We start from the raw sequence: 21042 nt of genomic DNA, 5'->3' as shown, positions 1-21042 counted from the left end.
TATTTGCTCCGCTGCGTGACTTGCGCGTCGAAGAGTTAAATAAGCATTTTTATGTGTTGGCAGACGATGCGTTTTGAGGACCGCGCTAAGTGTGACAGGGGGGCATCGACACCGCCATCGACACCGGGCATTCGCACGCACGCCGCCGCAGTCCCCGAGCCCTGCATGGTGTCCATCTGCGAAACGTCCCGACGAGCGGGATATCGTTCCGCGCGCCTGCAGTGCCGCTCGCTGAACGGCGCGTGCGAAAGGGCGCCGTCCCGAGCGTCGGCGAGTTGCGTGCAGCGGCGCGTGTTGGGGCTAATTGCGCCCCCCGTCGGCGCAGCGCGTGGCCGGCGCCGTGCGAACGGGGCGGCGGAAGAGCCATTCTTCCTCGAGCGGCGGCGGCGGAAAGCAGGTCACGCCGCGGCACGGCTCCCACGTCAGAGGTCAGCGCTGACCCCTGACCCGCTTTGTTCGGAGCCCCCAGGATTAGAACAGGATCTGGGCGCGGAGATTTGATTAGGGCCGCGCGCTTCCTCCGAGACCCGGCGGCACGGTTGCTCCGCCTCTCGAGGTCGCCAGTTCGACTCCCCCCGGCCGGTCGCTGGGCACCCTCAGAGATTTGCTACGCCCCGGAAAAAGAAAAGGGGGGTGGTGCGGGGATCATCAGGGATGAGTCGAAAAAATGGTTTTTATAACGCCCTCGTTGACCAATCTGCCAGTATACGTGCAAGTATATGCGGTACAGGCGCAGCAGCCAACAAAAGGCTAATTCCGCACTCGCGTGTTCGGCCGTTGCAAAATAACGGGACAGAGCTCGAGTCTACCGGAGTTGCATCTTCTCATGCGCGCTGCTGGCGACGTAGAGATTAGGGGCGGGGCACACATTTGATGCGACGATTTCGCGAGCAACTTTAACGATAATATTCGCGACTTCACAAAGTTGTCTAGCGATTTGGGAGGAGCGCCTCGGCACCTGAGGTGCAGCCGCGGCGGCTGGCTGGGACATTTGTTTACTTGTGGGTTACTTTTTACCTGTCGGCCTCCGGAATAGATGTGCTAAAAGTGGACTTGGGAATTCGAGAACGTTCTTCACGGTATACCGACACAAGTTGCTCTATAGGGCGTGGGGATGCGTTTAGCAGACGGGCGCGCAGGTGACTGTAGGAGGCCGGTGCCTTCACTGCCGTTCTGTGTTGGTAGTCAGTTAAGTGGTGGCGAGGTCATTGTCTCTCATATCCCAGGGAACCGAGGCAGGTTAAACGCCTCACACAAGCTGCCAACGCTTCTAGCGCACTCCGACGGTCAGAGCGTGGGGAAATAAAAGAAGGAAGAGGAGGAAGACCAGAAATCCGCGAGTGTGCGGCGGTGGAGGACAGGCGGTGGGTGTGCCTAGCTGTAAGCAGTGCGCTTGGCAGCGTGCTTTACTTGGGCAGGCTGGTTGTAGGCAGGATGGTTGGAGCTGAAAAGTCGTCCGTCGTCTGCGGTGGTTTCGGTGCAGGGGCGGGTCATGTATACGCGTGATGGACCGAAGCGACTCGAGTTAGCTGGTCGAGCTCTGTCCGTCCGTGGGGCTCCTGCTGACGCTCGCTATAGACTGGTGTCATAGTGCACGCACAAGCCGTCTAATGAGACGAGGGTAGGTTTCGTTGAGACCCGATTGCGCCTCCGAGATCAGTCGTCCTCTTCGGCTTGCTCCCGTCGGGTTCGCGCGGACAATGAACTTTGTAAAAGCGCACAATGTTTAAAGGGCCAAGCAAAAATGTCGGGCAAAGCAGACCTCGCGATGGGCGAAGAGAATTGCACTGAGCGAGGGCGAAGCCGCGAGACGATGAGCGTCCCAAAGTGCGGCCGGAGTATACGCGAGGTTCGGTATGAAACGCTTGGAACAAACTCAGAAAACTAAGTGTCAAACTCAAATTAAGGTTCGATTTGCGTTTTTAGGCCAAGTGCAAATTAGGTGCACCAGCACTTAGGTTTTCACTTCGGTTCCGTTGTTCCGATCCATTGGATGGAAGTTGGTCGGATAGCGGTAATGGGCTAGTGCCCGCATATGCGGAGTTGATCACTCTCGACTTTACACTGTGTCCTGCACACCGGTGGGGTTTGCGAAACCCAGGCAACCTATCGCGGCCGGTCACTTGCCACCTGCCTTGGTGCTATACAACTGACAGGTTGTCTGTCCACAATCCGCTGGGCAGGTGGGCAGCCTGCTGCAAGACCGGAGACCGTGCAACAAACTGACAGACAATGGTTTTTCAGCTGAGTGGAATCCCTAGTGCGAGCGCACTGAAAGGTGTATGCGGCCGTGTTGTGGTCCGCAGCACATTTTCGCGAAACAGATAGAGCGGTGTAACCGCATTACTCTCACAAAACTGTGCCGCCACCGAGTGCTTAATGTATGACGCACAGCCACGCCGTGCATAACGCGTAAGAAATGATTTTACTTCTGTAATGGAGGAAGCTGCATAGACAGGTATTTCGAAAAGCAAAACACGATTGGTGATGATGATGATGATGGATTTTTATGGCGTAAGGGCATCTACGGCCAAACAGCGCCATGGCTCAAGGTATTTTCCATTTTTCAAGGTGGGGTCAAAGACCCATTTGCGAGGCATTCCGCCCTAAAGAATAATAATAATAATAATAATAATAATAATTGGTTTTGGGGGAAAGGAAATGGCGCAGTATCTGTCTCATATATTGTTGGACACCTGAACCGCGCCATGAGGGAAGGGATAAAGGAGGGAGTGAAAGAAGAAAGGAAGAAGAGGTGCCGTAGTGGAGGGCTCCGGAATAATTTCGACCACCTGGGGATCTTTAACGTGCACTGACATCGCACAACACACGGGCGCCTTAGCGTTTTTCCTCCATAAAAACGTAGCCGCCGCGGTCGGGTTCGAACCCGGGAGCTCCGGATCAGTAGTCGAGCGCCCTAACCACTGAGCCACCGCGGCGGGGCGCCCTAAAGAAGCCGAGCGCGAGTATAGGGGAAAGCTTGTACCTGCTGTGTCACCGGTGGGGTACCAGGCGACACTGGGGATCAAGCCTCTCACCTCCCGCATGCGAGGCGGATGCTCAACCACTTGGCCGCCGTGAAATTGGCAGCGTGAAATAATTCGGACAGAGAAAAAACGGCAGGACGAATGAAGTATAACAGTTGTGTCAACAAATATTTTCAGGGGAAATGCAAGACGCCCGTATGCAGTGCTGTGTCAGCGCACGTTAAAGAACCACAGGTAGTCATATATATTAATACGGAGCGCTCCCCTATACGGCGTCCCTCACATCTCGTGTGTCGCTTCGGGATGTTAAGCCTCATGCACCGCACCATATCGTACCGTACCACACTTGTGCAGTTCATTCGCAAGGCATATCCGCCGGTCTGTTTTCTTCTTGCCGTTTGCGATATGACCACTGGTCTCCTTCAGTCGTGTTTGCTTGCGCGATAGTTTGAGAGGAGCGATGTTGTACACTTGCTTGTGATGTCGCCTGAGGATCCCATAGGGTGACTTCTCTCCCTCGCTGCTCGCAGACCTGGCGCTGGCCCTGTTCGCCTCGGCGGCGGCGGCGCGGCGGCTCGAGGCCCCCGGAGACCACCCGCCCCGGTCGTCGCCCCCTCCGCTCACCGGTGAGTGCCTGTGGTTCACCACCACTCTCTGTGTGGGCGCCAGTCTGCCTCAGGGTGCCACCTTGGCGGCCCAGTTGGTTTCTACAGGAACTAATTCAAGACGCCCACTATTGCTCTTCCCTTCGAAAGCAAGTGCGTATACTTGTAGCCGCAGATATCGCAGGTCCGCTTTCGTTTCTATAGTTAAGATAGTACAAGGCTAGCTTACACGCTGATAAGCTTTTCTTACCGATGAAAAATGCCTCGACAAGCTTATACATGCCATCTGGTCGCGGCTTCTCTTTTACTGCAACAGCAGTAGGGTGCCGACTCGCAAAATCCTGGCGTTGTCCTTCGGCGGCAAAGGATTGAGGCCTCCGCCCTTCAGAAGGCCTCCGCCCGCCAGAGGGCCATTAGAGGAGTCCACCGCACCCACCCCTCCACCTTTCAGAAGGCCTCCGACCATTTCCATCTTGAAGGCACCTTCACTCACCAGAAGCCAACGGAAGCAGCGGAAAGAGGCAAATTTTTGAAAGACGTGTTGCTGAGGTGTGAAAAAGGAATTTGGTGCAAGGTATGGCCGTCAGACAAGAGCGTTCGAATTAAGTCCAGAGAAGAGCATCCATTTCTTTCCTCTCTTTGCAGCAATTGCATATTTTATGGTTTCTTTGAACGCTATGTGGTTTTGTCAGGGAAACCGACGGGCACGCCGTCCGACGGTTTGCAAGGTGAGCAAGAGATTGCGGCCAATTCATTGGGCTAATGTGAAGTAAATTGCGTACCCGCTTGTGCCGCGCCACGGCCAAAAATAGTGCGCAAGTTTCGTGCCGAGAACCCGTCCCGGATTATGCTTGAAGCCCCGCATCGTGGGCCAGGCGTCGCCCTCCGCATCTCCGCTCGTCGGCCTCGCCTCCTTGGTGCGTCGGCGCAGAGCGGCCGGTCCTGCCGCTCCGATCGGGCACTGAGCATCTCGCTTCGTGCCACGGGGGAGGGTGGGGGCTCTCCTCCTACGGTAGCGACTTCGTGTCTGTCGTCACATTTTGACGGATTTAAGTGTTCGGCTAATCAGCAGCACTGGTTCAGGTGACAAACGCCCAGGATAGAAAAAAGAACTGCACGCTTTGCGTTTCCACTGTCACCTGCTGGTCGACGCAAGGGGCATTCAATCATGACGTACAAGTGTTGCGGGTTCTCTCGCCGACGTCGCACTCTGCTCGCCCGTCGTCTCCCGCGCAGATGCGTTGGTTGAGACGGAGGAGGGTCGATGCTATACGGGAGTGGCCGCTTCCCGTTAACCGGTCACAGCGTTAAATCAATCAGCCAGCTAGGTCCTGCGTGTTCCTTGTCCTCGTCTGTGAGGATCTCGGTGAATAGCGGAAACAGGGCAGCTAGACCAGCGTCCACTATAGTTCTGGGCTGATGAGTTCCTCGCCATGCTGCTGCTGCTAGAACCCGTCGCCTAGTTTCTCTGCTGGCGCATGCGCGCGCCACTCGCAACTCTTTCGACCAAGGCGGGAAGGAAGTGGCACCCCTCCCAGCGAAGAAGAGCGCCGGGAATCATGTTTTGCGCGAGAAGGCGGCTCTGCCCCGAGCGGCCTCCCAGTCACGCGGGGTCGTGACTGTGCGATATGGGCCGCGGCAAATTGGCCTCGCCGCTCGGAGGTGGGCGCGTGGGCGGCGGGGCAACGGCCCTCGCTCTGCTGCGGCTCACGAAGTCGGCCGGACTCCCGCCGGCGACTCGAGCACCGACGTCACTGTCCACGTGACCAGGATACTGCCCAGGCGCCAGCGGGTACTCACTCCCTCCGGAGGGCTGCTCTGGCTTGACGACTACGCGTCGGCGGCGCGCTAATCGTGGTAGCGCGCGTTTATTATCATGCACCACCAGTTGGAACCGCGCAGGGCATCGAATGCGTCAAAAGCCTCGGTTACGTGAATGCGACAGAAGTCGACTCCACTAAACTTTTTGAGGGAAAGAGTAGGTTTTGAGGAGGAAAAGGCGTGACTCGTCCTCTAAGCTCTTCCTCGACGTTTCTGCACTTTCTCTCGAAAAGTCCATTGGAGTCGACTCCCGTCGCATTCATGTAAACGCGTCTAGGGACACACGCAGGTGCTGATTACGCGATTGAGTTGAGGCAAGGTGTATGCTCACCCGTGGTCGTTGACGCTACTTAAAGGGCAATTCCTTTTTTTTAATTTTTTTGACATTTAAATATTTTACTTTAACTTCCACGATATGCGTCCACCGAAGTCTTCTGATCCTATGTACCAAATTTCGCAGCCTGATGACGTTTTGTTTAATTTTAAATTGTCCTGTTTATTTGCCTCAATCGGGCCGATTTCTACGGTCGACCTTGAATGTGGGATGTCGCGGTCAGCACGCCCGTTGGCAGCTCGCTGAAGGAAAAAAAAATATTTTTTTAATTTTGGGTGCTTCGGACACTTAATAATCGAAGGTGTCACTTGCAGCCGCCAGTTTAGCCATTCAAAGCGTATACGAGAGCTATTGTGACAACATCCGAGACTTGGTTTGCTATAGTCTATCATGATGTGACAGTTTGATAGAAACGATAGAAACGCCGTTTTGGATTTTATTTCCGGATTTTTGCTGCTGTATAGAATTGCTTTGCTCGTTATTTTCACAAGCTATTCATTGCAGCTAAACCAAGGAGCACCAAGAAATATTATCTGCTAGTCATCTGAATACGTTCGAAAATCCTCCGGAGCAGTGCCTTAAGAAGGCGCAGGTGCCTGTGGAAGCAGTGAGATTAGGCCACACGGATTCCACTCGGGTTCTTTGGGAGCCTCGAGATCCTTGCCCAGCCAAGGATAGCTGCTGAGGTTACCCAACTCTATTTAAAGCTTTCACTAGTAGCTATTTCTAAAATGTTCCTATCTGTTCACTAGGTAGTATACTAACGTTTGAGGCCCTCTATACCACGGATGATTTTTTCACATTTCTATATAATTCAGCAAAAAACTTGTGCTTGGCGCATGATGGCCTTAGTTGCCTGTGTGCCATAAAACACAACACACGGGTTTCCGACTTTTAACACGGGTGTCCGGCAGCCATTTCGTCGCCGTCGCTGCCACAGCTGGCGGAGGGCCGTAAGTCGCCAAAGCGCCGAGCCACCGAGCCGGCTGTCGACGACAGGCGCCATGCAGCGACGTCGTGGTGGTGATTCGCTCGGCATCCTGATATGCTGACTTCTCAGCACCGCTTTTCTGAAAGGTGCTGAGAACCCGCCATTTTCCGCTTCATTTCGGGCCTCGTGCTGCAGCAGACCGCGGCCTTCATTGACGGGACCGTCACCTGTCTGTCCATTAGCGTTTCCCCAAAGTCGGAACTGGTTTTTCTTCTTTTTTTTTCTTCCAGTGAATTGACGTCGCAGTCGCACTCTTGTTCTTTCTGTGATGCTGCAGCCCGCGGAGTGCGCGGCCTTCGAGGAAACCAAGTGAAAACAGTCTGCGGCCGCATGGCTCCGGAACTCAGTTTGCGTCTCAGCGTCTGGCGAGGACCGCGAACCTCCTGCAGTATTTCCGCATTCGAGGGGCGCGTACCGCCACTCAGCGCGTGTTTCCTGATAGTGGATTACTGCAGCGGACATGCTCAGCCTACAGCGTGCCTTCGGGGTGGACCTCAGACCTCCGACGCTGCAGGTTCACGATTCTCCTCAAGCTTGTGTGTGTCGCAGGCTCGTCGCGTAACGACAGGCAGCCAAACTCGCGTGCACTCTAAACACGAATACGCCTACATGAGAGTAAACAGGCAGTAAGCTGATCTGTAGCGCACCCCCTCTTATAAAAGGGAGTGTTCTATAGGACAGCTGACTCCCTCTTCATTCATTCTGTTTAGAGAGAACCCGAGCGAACCTTCAGCAGGTACCCTCAAAGAAGACCCGGCGCTTCTCTCGGCGTCCGTCGGGTCAGAATCCCACGTCCGCGCTGTATTTAAAGGTGGCGACTGACTTTCGGGAGTAGGAGTCTCTAACGTCGTCCCGAACACCGCAGAAGATGTCGCACGTGACCGTGGTCTTTCCAGAGTGAGCTTGTCGCGTCTAACGAGCCTGAGACTGCTAACTCGCCTCGCGGCTAAGCGAAGCGCATCGGAAGAACAGCAGCTCCGGGGCAATATTGCGCTATTCGTTACGTGGCGATGAGGCGGAATGGAGTGAGATCCCCTCTGCGGTTAGGGCCCCCGTAGTTCATGTTGTTTCAACTCGTTACCCGCGGAGTGCATGGGCAGGCAGCACTGTCGCCCGAGTCTCCCACAGAATATGAGGGAAATTATCTGTTCAATATAATACTATTGTGGCGGTGTTAGCAGCTCTACAGCACCTGCGCACACCGTAAGATGAGGAGGAGCCCGAAGGAAGGGGGCCTCCTCCTCACCACTTATCTCTGTCCGCAGGCAGCCTACCCGAGGAGATCCTGGCCTGCCGGACGACCGGCGCCCTCCTGCAGAGGATCAAAGAGGCCTCCCTGTGAGTATGCGCACCCAGTCTTCGCGCTACTGCCTCCACGTCGAATTGTAATGGCACGCGTGCTCGTGATTCGCTTCGGGAGCAGCTGGCACAGAGCTAAATAACGACGAGCAGTCGGATGCGGGGCGCGGGACCGTTGGACTGCCAAGGATGGCTGTCGCATGCAACCAACTTTTGGCAACGTATAGGAAGCCTCTCGGGCGATCTGCAGCTTGGCGGCAGTGAACGGACAGCGGGGGTAGCTTTCGAGTTGCTCCATTTCCTGGCGCGTCCACTGAAACGACGGCCAGATTCACCATTGGGAGAGCAAGTTACTTCCTCAGCAAACCGAGCCAGATGGACAGCTCCAGAATGCGCCAAGACAACTGCAACGTTTACAGGAACTGGATGTGAAAATTGAAAGTTGGTTTTGAGAAAAGTAAATGGCGCACTAATTGTCTCACTTCTCGATGGGCACCTCAACCGCGCCGTGAGTTTGGGGATGGAGGAGGGAGGGAAGAAAAAGATGCCGTAGTGTTGTACTCCGGGATAATTTGGACCCGCCGGGGTCTTTAACGTGCACTGACATCACACAGCACAAAAGTCGTCGTTTGCGTTTCGCCTCCTTCGAAACGCGGCCGGGTTCGAACCCGGGTACACCGGCTCAGTAGCCAGGGGCCCTGAGCCACCGCGGCGGGTGGAAGAGATGAAGGAGTTGAAGGTAGGAGTGAAAGGAGGAAGGGAGAGAGAGGCGCTGCAGTAGGCCTCCGGATGAATTTGTCCTGCTCCAGATAAATCGCTGCGGGACAATGAAGATGGTGCGAGCCACGCGGTAAACGCAACATACTGCACAGAACTGCACTGTGGGCACGTTGTTCCCAAATTTTAGACCAAAATCTTTTAATTGGAGCTTCCTTCGAAAGAGCCATGTCGCGTTAACCGCGTTACCCCAGTCACGCGTTTGGTGTCACCACCACTAGATGGCGCTGCAGGCGCTCACGTCGCAATCACGTCGGAGACGGCGGGGCGCGAGGGTGAAGAGGGGCACATGAATAGCATGGGCCGTAGTAGGCCGCCCAGCCGCTGTGATAGGCTTAAGCATTTCATAGGGAATGGGGTCAAGCGAGGAGATGATGAGAAGGAGGAGGTGTGCGCAAGCGACGCGCTTGCATTACGGCGGTGGCTCAGTGGTTACGGTGTTCGGCTACTGAGCCTGAGGACCCGGTGCAAAACCGGCCGCGGCGGCAGCGTTTTGATTTAGGCGAAACGCAAAAGGGGCCCGTGGGTTGTGCGATGTCAGTATGCGTTAAAAATCCCAGGTGGTCGAAATTACTCTGGAGCACTCCACTACAGAAACTCTGTCCCTTATTTCACTCCCTCCTTCATTCCTTCCCTCACGGCGCGGTTTAGGTTTCCACCGACATAGTTACTGCGCCATTTACTTTCTTTAAAAATCCCATTTCGTTATGCATTGCGAAGACTGTAGTGTAAGGGCAGAGGTGTAAACTGAGTATGACTATGAGCGCGGACACAAGTCTTCATGCCTTTGAATGCAAGACGGGAAGTGGTTTCCATAGGTGCCTGCGTAAGCACTGCATACGCTTCATGAGTCAAGCGGCGTGGATGCGACAGAATAGTGACGTCACGACACGAATATAGGGAGCGGTTTGAGGCACCGTAAAAATTAGTTCGCAGACGCAGGCGCTGCCTAGAAGCGGCAAATAAAAACAGGAGCCGTTCGTCGCCATTGGCTTCAGAAGGACCGAAATGTACTGCTTGTTCTAACTTCGAAGTTACCGTTTCGTAGTGCTATATCGGTGCGTTTTTTCTGTAGAACCTGTACGCAGATAGTACTCGTGCCAGTCGGCGCCGCGTCACTGTGCGTTCAAACCACCACGAAGGCTGTAACTTGTGCAGTTTGTTTCACTGCTTACAGGTGACGCGACAGTAATTTAACGGTTACGGCAGCTGGTATGATGTAAGAGCTCTGGGCTTCGCGGCCCAAAAGTGTCCGCCCGCAGCGGTTGTCTTCCCCTCGTCCCCCCCGAGTTGACAGTTCGTTTTCATTTTTCCAGACTCGGTTGTGCGCCACTGACATGGAGATGATTATGGCTTTATCTGGGATCGCTTATGTTGTTTATTAGTTTGCTTTTTTGATCATGAGCTTTAGGTGCCGCTCGAGGCAAACTCTGGCAACATCGTCCGTAAATCCTCCGGCCGAACATGAAGCCTAGCATTCCGAAACTTTCCTTTCGAATGGCACGCAGCTGTCGCGAACGGAAGCGCGCGTCGTGCGGGCCTTCGGAGGCTCTCGAATGTTTTCATCGTCATCGTACCATTTTTCTTTTCTCACGGGGGCAAATACTGTTCGCTTTAATTGAGCACGGCCCTGCTCAGAGCCGTCGCTTCCATTAGTCGTTGCTCCACCTCGCATGGCTGCGGCTTTCTCGAGCGCAGTGTGTGTCGCCTCAGGGCGCAAGATGAGAGAGTCGTGTATAAGAAAACAGCTTCGCTGAATGAACCAAGCGAAGCGGTCTCTGTGTCCAGGAAGAAGAGCGTGCTGCTGGATTCCGGTTTGCCGCAATGCTGGCCGACGGTGCTCTATGTCGGTGTCGACGACGTCGGAGCGAAGGCTTCCGCGCTGCGACCTTTACTCATTGGTTGCTCGCCAGAATCGAACGCCAACAGCGCCTGATGAGCGGAGTTGCTCAATACATCAGGCGCGATCCGTGTTTTCGTCGTGCGCAGAGTGCTCCGTCGACTGCATGCACGCCCATAAAACCCGCTCGGTGTCGCGTGACGCAGCGGAGCGTTCGCGCCCCCGGTGGAACACACGGTGGCGCGGAAGCGTGTCGTCGGCCGGTCCGAAAATGCCCACGCCGCCGACCGGTGGGCGCCCCGGCGGCAGCTTCCTCCGCCGCTTGTGTCGCCGACCGACTCCGCTGGCGAGTAATGGCGCTCTCTCTTCTTCAGGGCCGTTCCCGGACTGGTTCGTCGGCTGTTTTCTTGGCTATTCCGGCCACGCACGCGGCGCTGCACGCAACTGCGTCGCCGCAGAAGAAGACCGGTCCTCGGCGACCCTCGCGCAACCTCGGCGGGAATCGGGGTCGCCCTCGGCGGATGCTCCTCGCTTCTTCGCGGCCGCTTTCGCCGCCGCCGCGGGGCCGCGCTCCGCTCGATCGGGCCGCCGGTGGAGGAGCTTTCGCCCTTGCTGGAAAGCGGGCGCTCATGCGATAGCGTGTCCGGTGGGAGGAGGGGGGCGAAACAGCGGCACGCATCAGTCCGGCCGTCGGCAAACAAAACGAAGAACAGTCAAGAACGCGCTGCTCCAGGAACTGCGACGGATGCCCCAGGGAAGGAAAAGGCAGATTTGAGCCTTTCAGCACCTTCTCGGGCGTGTCGCGTCTCTTCGGCTAACGGCTGCGTTAGTTTGGGCCCGCAGCGGAACACGGCCACGCGTGCGCAGCGGAGCGTTTTTGCGCCCTCGGCCCGAAGGGGTGTCCGACGAGCGGGTATCGAACCCTCCGCCTGGGCGCTGCAGCGGCTGAGCTCGCAGCTGGCGTCGCGTTGGCCGACGCTCCCCGGCGGGGTCCGCCCGGGCGTCGGCGCGGGAGGCGTGCCGCGCCCTTGGCGAGGCCCCATCCGGCCACGCGCTTCTCGATGCAACGCCTTTGCGCCGCCACTGGGGGCGGATTCCAACGTGTACTACCCGACTGCGAGCAGGTCGCGGAGATTGCGTCTTGGCGGCGGCGAAGCGCCTATACGCGTACCCGGGAAATGACCGCCGCTCACTAAATGTGCACGGAATTGCAGCGCCGTAGCTTCGAGTATAGCGCTGCGCGCTATGCCCACCCCTTGCCACATTCGCACGTTGGTGAGTTGTGCCGTCGCGGTCGTATCATCATCATCATCATCATCATCATCATCCGCAGCCGAGTGAATTACCTCTCCCAATCACTGCTCTTATTTTGAGCCAGCGTTCCATTAAATTCTTTAATAAGTCGCAGCGTGTTACGTTTTTAAGGGTTGTGTGCATTAAATGCATGTCGGTTCCTTCTTTTTCAGCTTCGGCTGTAGAGTGTAGAGCTGTGTAGCTCTGATCCGTGCTGCGCTCTTTCTGCTTCAACGTTACGCGAAGGCTTTGCTTCTCCATCACTCTCTGCATGGGCTGCCGTTACCCTCACGGAGAGACTGCTGGCCACATAAGTGAGCACCGCCGGGATGGAGCTACGGAATACCGTCCGTTGATAATCCACTCCGTTCTTGTTCGCCCGCTAATCTCTCTCTCATCAACTGGATCTGCCCGATTACGTGTCCTACATAGATGTATACTCCTCATCAGCTATCGCAAATTGTTGCTCCTGACGACACCAGCGCCGAATGCGTGACAACACTGCATCCTCTCCTATCGGCCGCTTGTGGTCCAGGGAAGGCAGTGATAAGGTCTGACTGCCACTCTGTCCGGTGCTGTAGGGATGAGATAATCTTCTCCTTCAGCCAGTAGCGATCAGTGAGAAGTCTTCGTAGGGAGGTGAAGTGCGCGCAGAGCTTAGAGAGGGCCTCACGCGCGCAGTGCAGCGCGCTGCCCAGCCAATGTTCGTACTCTGTACCTGTTGAGCTATAACTCATTATCTGTTGTGCAGGAAGACGTACGCCTTAATATTTCGTAACCTCCCATTTGAATAATCCCACAGCGTGCGAATGAACTCATGCTTGCTATTGCTTGAGCTTGAAAGCCCGATTAACGTTCCCCTCCTACACTCTCTCTCAAAAAAAAGAAAAGAAATCGTACTCTACCTCGTTGTCGAGAGTAAGTGCAGGTATGCGATGCGCGAGGTGTAGCGCATTGTATAGGACGGTTCATTAATTGTGTTAGTCGCGCTTGGGTATTGAGCACGTTTGGCGGCTGGCCGTGTCCCATACTTCGCCTACTTCTGTTCTTCGAGCCGGGCAGCGCGTACAGTCCGCCTGGCTGCTTTCGCAGCTTGAGGAGCCGCTGCCATCAGCTGCTTCCCACCCGGCTGTACGTCGCGCTAGGCTTCCCTCGCGGCTTTGTGTGCTTTAAGTGCATATATTAGGTCGGGGCAACCTAAAAGGATCGAAAAATAATAAGCCCCTGTAGTTTAAGCACAGTCGGATTCAGTCCCTTCTATTTTTCATTCTGGGCAGCGCGCTTAGCGGCGCGTCGTAGTGCTCAGCCCCTCTTCTTCGCGTTGGGCGTCTTGGCCGCTTTCTCACCTTCGCGTGCTGCGGTTGGCGGCATAACGACTTGACCCATCCGGCTCCACTGAACGGCCACGGCGACAACACTGCTACTGCCACCAAGCATGTAGAAGCACAGAACGAACGGGTTAAGGCTGACATAGCGATTTTGAACACGTCGCGCGAGAGGCTCCGTCTGGCCGAATGGTCTGAAACATCGAGAAACGAAGCTGGTCCGCTTGCGCAGGCGTTGCTCCCAATCACTCTCGGGTTATGTGTATCTTGTTATTTCTCCCTGGGTACGATCCGAACGGATAAAGTCGGAATATTTCTGATAGGTTGGCCTTCATGTTCGCCCCGGTTCCCGGACGACATTCCCTTTAGTTTTCTGAGAATGTGAGCTGAAAGTATTTCCCGCGTCAGAAAAAGAAAGGAAAAATCCCCATACATCTACCTTTGTGGTTATGCATGTTGCAGATATATATGGCCAAGCTGCGGAGGATGCTGATGCGGAATGAGGATGCCAATCGGAGGAGCAGTGATATTTTCGGGCCATTGCCGGGTATAACCGTTTCAGTAATTCCTCCAGTAACTCTGGCCAGAGGTACGTGACGTCAACCGCGTTTATATAGTTTGCTGCTGCGGGCGCATTAGCGGCTGGTTAAACATTGGGTGTATGCTGACAGCGCTGCAGCCCCGCAGCAGCAGAGTAGCGGAATAATTCGCCTCGCACAATTCGCACAATTCGCCTCGACGTCTCGTTGTACATCGTTCTCAGCCCCCCCCCCCCCCCCCCTCCCTCTCTCTCTCTCCAGCTCGGCTCTACGACGCTTCGGGCAAGCTCAGGACCGCGTTTCGTGCCCTGTGCGATGTCAGTGCACGTTAAAAGATCCCAGGAGGTCGAAATTATTCCGAAGCTCTCCACTACGGCGCCTCTCTCTCTTCTTTCGCTTCCACCTTCTTCGCTTTCCTCACGGCGCAGTTGAGGTGTCCACCGAGAACTGAGAGAGTAGGCAGTTTGGACCCTATCGATTAGTGGGCTAGAGGAATAGCGAGTCGCCTGTGCGCGTGCGCAGAACGCTAAATTCAAAAGCTTTCTATTTACTGCGCCTTTAATTTCCACACAAACAAGCAAACAAACAAAAGAAAGCTCCGAGTCCTCTAGAGCCCGCCGCTCCGACAGGAGGCTGAACTCTCCTCCTCCGAACTGCACGGCGCTTCTCTCCTTCGCTGCGCCGCCGCGCCTTGCCATCAAATTCCCCCTCCCCTAAAAAAAAAAAAAAATAACTTCGGCCTAATCCGTGCTACGCCTGGACTGCTACACTGCAGCAGTGCATCATGCGGCGCCTTGTTTGGCTGCCATTCATAGACACCGACGAGCGCTACAAGTAGACAAACATTTTGCACTCGTCTCGGTCCGATAGTCTTGTGCCCTGGACGACGACCAATGATCAACGTTAACTTCAGGCGAAACCTCCTCCGCTGCCGGGTGTCCAAGGGCATGGCGGAGGCTTGTCTATGTATACACTGCATGCCGGAGACCCCACTGTACAAGGTGGTCGTCGCTTTTCGACTCACTCCCGCTGCTTGCGAACGGGACCCCGCGGACGTTTCGCCGCTGCAGAAATTGTCTCGCCCGCTGTTGCTTCATTCTGGCGTTCGTGGCGCCGGGCAAAATGGTCGCACGAGCCTCCTTTATTTTTGTTGCTTCTTTTGCGGCATGTTCTGACCCCTTCTATTTCACATTTCATCGGAGAGGCCAACTTTTTACCACGCGTGGCTTGGCCTCCATTCCGCGTTTGTGTCTCCGTTTGCTCGCTTATGTGCGCTGCTTTTCTGCCGTGAAGTGTGAATTTTCAACGCTTAATAACGACCACTAATGTCTGCAAAAGGGAATCCTTCCGAGAATCACGCAGAGATGCGTTGCGGTGATAGCCATGCTGTTCGAAACGTCGCACGTGCTTCCGGTTGCGTGCCCGAAGGGCGTATGTTCAAAACCCGTTGAGACCAAGAACTCATTCGGCCGTGTTTTACTTTTTAGAGTTTTCTCTCGATATGGACGTACGAAAAAAAAAAATTCGCGGACACTGAGAGGCGAAGGCGCTAAATTAAATCCTGCATTATTAATCTCTGCTCTGGGCAAGCTCCCGCCGCGACGGCTTTCCTTGGCAATGCAGCCACAGGTACAGAGCCGAAACGCTGCCTCTCTTGAATATAGTAGTTTCCTCTTGAATCACGGTAAACTGGTACTAGACCTTACTTAGAATACATTTCTCACATTAATGTACATTTTTAATGAAAACATTTTTTCGATTACAGCGAATTGTGTAGCGCGTTCAGTTACCACGTTGTGTTCCCGCAGAGCAGAGTTGCGCGAACGTTCGCCACTATGTTTCAGGCTCTGCGGGAAAGCCGCTTCTCGTGTGACAGGAGCCATGATACATGCGAAGAAGTAGCTGTGCACTGTGCACTTGTGAAGTTGGCTGAGCCGAAACTGACGAAAGTGGAAGCTGGCCCCCTCTGGCTCATATTTTGGGCATGAGCCGAAACGAATTGGAACATTCGACGTCAGCGGGATCATGAGATTACCGCTCCGCAAATAGCGCATCAAGCGGCGCAGGGAAAACAGTCGCGCAACCGATCCATCGCCACGGTGTGAAACAATCGCGCAGGCGGCGCAGCGAGCACCTTTATAATAATTATAATTTGTTTTGGGGGAAAGGAAATGGCGCAGTATCTGTCTCATATATCGTTGGACACCTGAACCGCGCCGTAAAGGAAGGGATAAAGGAGGGAGTGAAAGAAGAAAGGAGGAGAGGGGTGCCGTAGTGGGGGGCTCCGGAATAATTTCGACCACCTGGGGAGCTTTAACGTGCGCTGACATCGCACAGCACACTAGCCTCAAGCATTTCACCTCCATAAAACCATAAAAACGCAGCCGCCGCGGTCGGGTTCGAGCAACGTTCCCGGCGGCTTTCCTGCGGCGCACCTAGTGGCGGAGTGATACAGTTACAGGCGCTCCGCCCCTGTAGCCTTCACTTTGTTGCCAGGAAAATTTGTCGCGGTACTTCTCTCCTTCGCCGCGCCGTGCTCAGGCGGCTCAGCTGGCGATTCTCTGACCTCCGCAGCGCTTCTCCTCTCCCGCAAGCCTGCGGTCTGCTGCGGCATCAGACTGCTACGCCATTATTTAGCGCGAAAGCGCTACTTCACTAACAATGCTGAAAAGACCCGAGGTATGCGTGAAGCCTCAGCCTTTCACGGAGCGCCAACGATGGAGGCCTTGCGCAGCTTCACCGTCAACGCGCAAAACCGTTACCCCCCCCCCCCCCCTCCCCACCGTCCCCCCTTCCCCTCCCCAGTTCTCCGCGCGCGGCTGTCGATAGCGGCTGACGATATCTTGCATGCGGTTGCTTTTGAGGTGGTGTTGCCTGAAGTACTTTCGCGCGTCCAACTCTGTTTAACTGCGTTGAAACCCGACCATTTTTTTCTGAGGGTGTGTGACTAACAGGCGTCGCTGTAAAACTCCCGAAGCCTAGCTGCATCACAACGACCACTTGTTTCCGTTCGTGCTAGCAGCGCTAGCTGTAAAGGGGCACCTCCTTCGAGGGAAAAGGCAGCCGGACAACCTCGCTTTCCGCAGCCTGGCAAAGAGAGGGACGTTGCCCGTAAGGTTTGCCTGGCAGTTGTCGAGAATGCGGCCCACAACGGTCTTGTGGCTCCGTCCGCGATGCCCAGCTCTTGATGTCGCTTCGTCGGCAGGCGAAAGGTGTGGAGAATGTTTGCCGACTTCACTTGTACGGCCACATTTTCGTTTTCTTTTCATTGGTATACACTGCACCGCGGGGCACCTTGACTAAGTGTTCGCTTCGCAAAAATAGAACTAAAACACGCATAAATTATCTGAAGGAGAGGGAACCTTTGCCCACCGTGCTAAGTGAACAGCCAACGCCGTTCAGTTACGAGGAGTGTTGTCTGTTCGCACTAGTTCTTTGCGAGGACTGTGTCTTCTGATGTCTGCAAGTTTAATCTCTCATGTGCACACATCAGAAGCCGGCTGTTGCGCTTACATCTGCTGTGGATGGGGTGGCATCTGGCTGCTGTACCCACGTGCGCACTCGTCTGGTTTGCCGTAGGGCCGGTCCATAAAACTGATCAAGGGGAGGCATGGCTTCGCACGTGGCGCGCGGTCTCCCCTGGCTCGGCGTGTGCATGCAATGCGCAGGCGTGCACCCTCGGTTCCCATGCGCCCGGAAGAGTCAGGTAGCCCCTCCTCTCCCTTCGCTCGACCCCTCGCAGCGGGGAGGCTGCGCTTGGTTAACTTTGTAGCTAGCTGTACGCTTCAGATTACCCGCTTCCGACCTCGCTAGAGTTGACGAAGCTGGCTGGACGAGCTGTGGAGGTCTTTCTTGGAGTTCCGAACTTAACTCCGCGGCAGAAGAGGCCAGCTATCCCTTTCATTAGCACGGTGCGGGATAGTCGCCGACTTCATTTTTGTTTTCTTTCCCAGAGACCGCGCAGCTTCTAAACTTTGCCGTTGTTTTCATTTTTCTTTTGAATTGTTTGCGGGGGCTGTGTTGTTTCCATTGACACGGTCCGCAGAAGGCGGCCGCTCGCCCGCGGCAGCTCCATTAGCGCGGCCTCTTCGAGCAGGGCGGCGAGAGCGGCTTTTGTCCGAGTTCATCCGTTAAGGAGCGAGGAGACAGAAAGAGAGAGAAAAGTATGCGGCGAACTCTGCGCGATCTACTGCATCGGGATCATCCTGCGCTCTGGGGCGGCCATACATTTTGGACGGGTCTTACGGACGACCCGTTTGCTGGCCGCTGCGTGCTCACGTCTCTCGAAGATTGAGTCGTGGAGTGCATTCGCGCGGAGAGCGATAGAAGGCTTGCCGAACTTAATACTTCTTTCGAAGGAATTGATTCTAACAGGTCTATTCTGTGAAGCGGGGGCTCAATCCGCTGTTGCACATTAGCTAGTGCGAGCTCATGGAGATGCGTTTAGCCTCCCGCTTACGAAAGGCAGCATTGAAACTTCGTATTTGCGGGGAAAAGACACGGGCAAACGAGAAATATACATACGTAATTTACAGTGCGCAACTTCCAGCTGTTTTTTTTTCCTTAGAAAGCAGCCACAATTGATACAGGCGAGAATGATCGTAATTGGCCAAAGGATAATGAAAACCAGGAACAAACAAAAAAATCTGTGCAAGATATGCACCTGCTGCAAGGCACTGCATCCGGCCTCTCCCGTCGGGGCCGCTCTTTGATCGGACGCGGCCAGGTAACCGGTGCAGCGCTTAGCTCTCATCCTAGCGGCGATTCTTCACGCATGAGGTTTAGGGATGTTGCACACTAAACGAGGCGCGGCACAACATGTGTATTAACTGAGAGGTATTTGGGAAGGAATAATGAGGCCAGTGCTTACCTTTGGGAATGCAGTTATATGCCTAAGGGCAGGAGTTCATTCAGGGGCGAGAAATAGTTCAGAGAGCTGTTGGTAGATTAGTATTAGGTGTCCACAGCAAAACCACAAATGCGTCTATACAGGGGGACATGGGATGGGCATCGTTTGAAGCTCGGCAAGCACAAAGTGAAACATTGTATGAAGAAAGTCTGAGGATATCGGATGATAACAGGAAGGTAGCTATCGTATTTAGATACTTGTATAGAAACAGCGTTGACCCACTGTGGAGGAAAAGGAATAGGAAACTAACTAGTAAATATGCATCAAAGAAGGACGGAACATTATAGAGCCTTAACAGCCAGGTAAAAAACAGAGAGGGTAAGAAATGAATCAATTCAATGGTTAAGAAAAAGTACCCAGGCCTGTATAAAAAAAATAGGAAAGTAAAATCAAAAAGGAATCCTTCTACGTTAATTCAAAAGGCAGCACCCCGCTTTTTGAAGTTAGATCAGGGTGTGTAGTACAAGGGTGTATAGAACAAAGAGTTGACACATGTACAGCTAGTGTGTGGTAAATCCGTACAAACAGCTGGACTCGTTTTATTAGCATGTCGCAGTACCCATCCAGATGTCGATACAGGCCCTGTCGGTCTTCCTAAGGCCTTCGGGTATAGGCATAAGAGAGATAATGTGAATAAATCTGCGGCAGACGTTAACAGCGATGGGAAGATTGGTGGCTCAAAAGCAGGGCAGTGCCGCAAGGATACAAGTTCGGGATTAAAAATTTGTCTAATGTAAATGTTTTTTTTAACAGCAGCTTACAATTACAACAGTAGGTTTAAATTATTCCGGAGCCCTCCACTACGACACCCCTTTCTTCCTTTCTTCTTTCACTCCCTCCTTTATCCCTTCCCTTACGGCGCGGTTCAGGTGTCCAACGATATATGAGACAGATACTGCGCCATTTCCTCTCCCCAAAAACCAATTATTATTATTATCTAATGTAAAAGTCAGTTGAATTTGTAGACAATACCGTTAAATTTGACAGATTGGTTAGATAAACATAAATAGAAAGAAACACCGAGCGTGTACCCTGCCGGCCACCCCGCTTTTATGGGGACGACCCTAACACCCGTCCATTCATCCGGTGGGTTCTTCCACGCAGCCAGCGCACGAGGCTTCTCGGTGCTGTTTCGGGGAAGTGCAGACGTTCGGTCGTGCCTCGCAGGGCCCTGCAGCAGCAGCAGCAGCCGGCGCTGAGCAATGGCGGCGTGGCGTCGTCGCGGCTGGGCTGGCCTCCGGCGGCGGCGGCCGGACCAGCCAGTCCCGCCGACTCGGACTCGCTGCGACGCCGCAAGGTGCACAAGTGCGACTTCGAGGGCTGCCAGAAGGTCTACACCAAGAGCTCACACCTCAAGGCGCACAAGCGCACACACACAGGTACGCTTCCCGACTTCCTTGGCCAACATTCTGCTGTCCTCTGTCGCCAATGTCCATTTCGGGGTCGTGGCCCTGCAGGGCGTGCTCGCAGCGAAATCAACGCTTCGAACCTTTCCTTTGTACAGCTTGTTAGCAAAGCGTTAAGGGGGGCCAGTTGGTCCTACATCTTAGCATTGGGGTGCACAAACAATATTACAGAAGGGACGACACACGGCGACCAGTGCTTGTCGTCCCTTCTGCAATATTGTTCGCGCACCCATGTCCAGCATTCTCGGACAAAACTTTTTTTTAAATTGGAAAATTGTAAGCAGCTGTTATCGAAACATTGAAGGTAATGGTCCATTCTTCTGATATCTTTCTTTTCCATCGAACGCATCGAACAATCAAGATTGGCATAGGGTATGCTTATGCTGAGATATAGTCTGTTATGTGCCGTTTTCTTCAATTAGCTCCGACGAATGATGCTGTCTGCTCTGGTGTTTCATTTGCCCTACTTGTCTGCTCGAAGTGTAGACCCTGCGCGCCCGGCCTTTCCGCGCGTTTTTTCTTTTCCTCGAGCTGCATGCGATTGCCCCCTCTCCGAATCCTCGTAGTGGCACTTGCGAGCCCGCTCCTTTCTCCACCGTCGTCATGTTTTCGGGCCGAGCAGCGTCGTCGTCCAGCACCAGTGGAAGGCGAGGCGGCCTACACGCCTCTGCGCGAGTGCCGCGACCGCCGGCCCACTCGGCCCTGGGGCGTGTGCCTGCGCTCCACAGATGGCTCCCGCGTGGGCAGGCAACGCGCGTGCGATGCCGGCTCTGCATTTCTTCCGGCCTACCGCAGCACCTGCGCGGTTCTACCGAAGAGCGCGCGTTCCGCGGGATCCTATATAGCGCGATGCCTGCTCCGCGGTGCGCTAACTCGAAGCTCTCCGTTACGGGTTTCACGCCTGCACGACTTGAGA

At 54.5% G+C, this 21042-nt stretch overlaps 1 protein-coding gene across 4 annotated transcripts in view; it reads left to right on the top strand.

The window, feature by feature from the left end:
* Positions 1–21042, top strand: part of LOC144128584 (uncharacterized) — a 114105-nt gene that overhangs the window by 73318 nt on the left and 19745 nt on the right. For 2 of the 4 annotated variants that reach the window (XM_077662097.1, XM_077662095.1), the window contains 3 exons: positions 3518–3613; positions 7965–8076; positions 19888–20099. In XM_077662097.1, coding sequence (XP_077518223.1) covers positions 3518–3613; positions 7965–8076; positions 19888–20099 — 420 coding nt within the window. The remainder of the gene's footprint in view (positions 1–3517; positions 3614–7964; positions 8077–19887; positions 20100–21042) is intronic. The other 2 variants (XM_077662096.1, XM_077662098.1) reach the window with 2 other exon arrangements.

This window comes from Amblyomma americanum, chromosome 4, assembly GCF_052857255.1.
Source record: "Amblyomma americanum isolate KBUSLIRL-KWMA chromosome 4, ASM5285725v1, whole genome shotgun sequence".
Taxonomy (NCBI): domain Eukaryota; kingdom Metazoa; phylum Arthropoda; class Arachnida; order Ixodida; family Ixodidae; genus Amblyomma; species Amblyomma americanum.
This window is presented reverse-complemented; position numbering and strand designations above follow the sequence as displayed.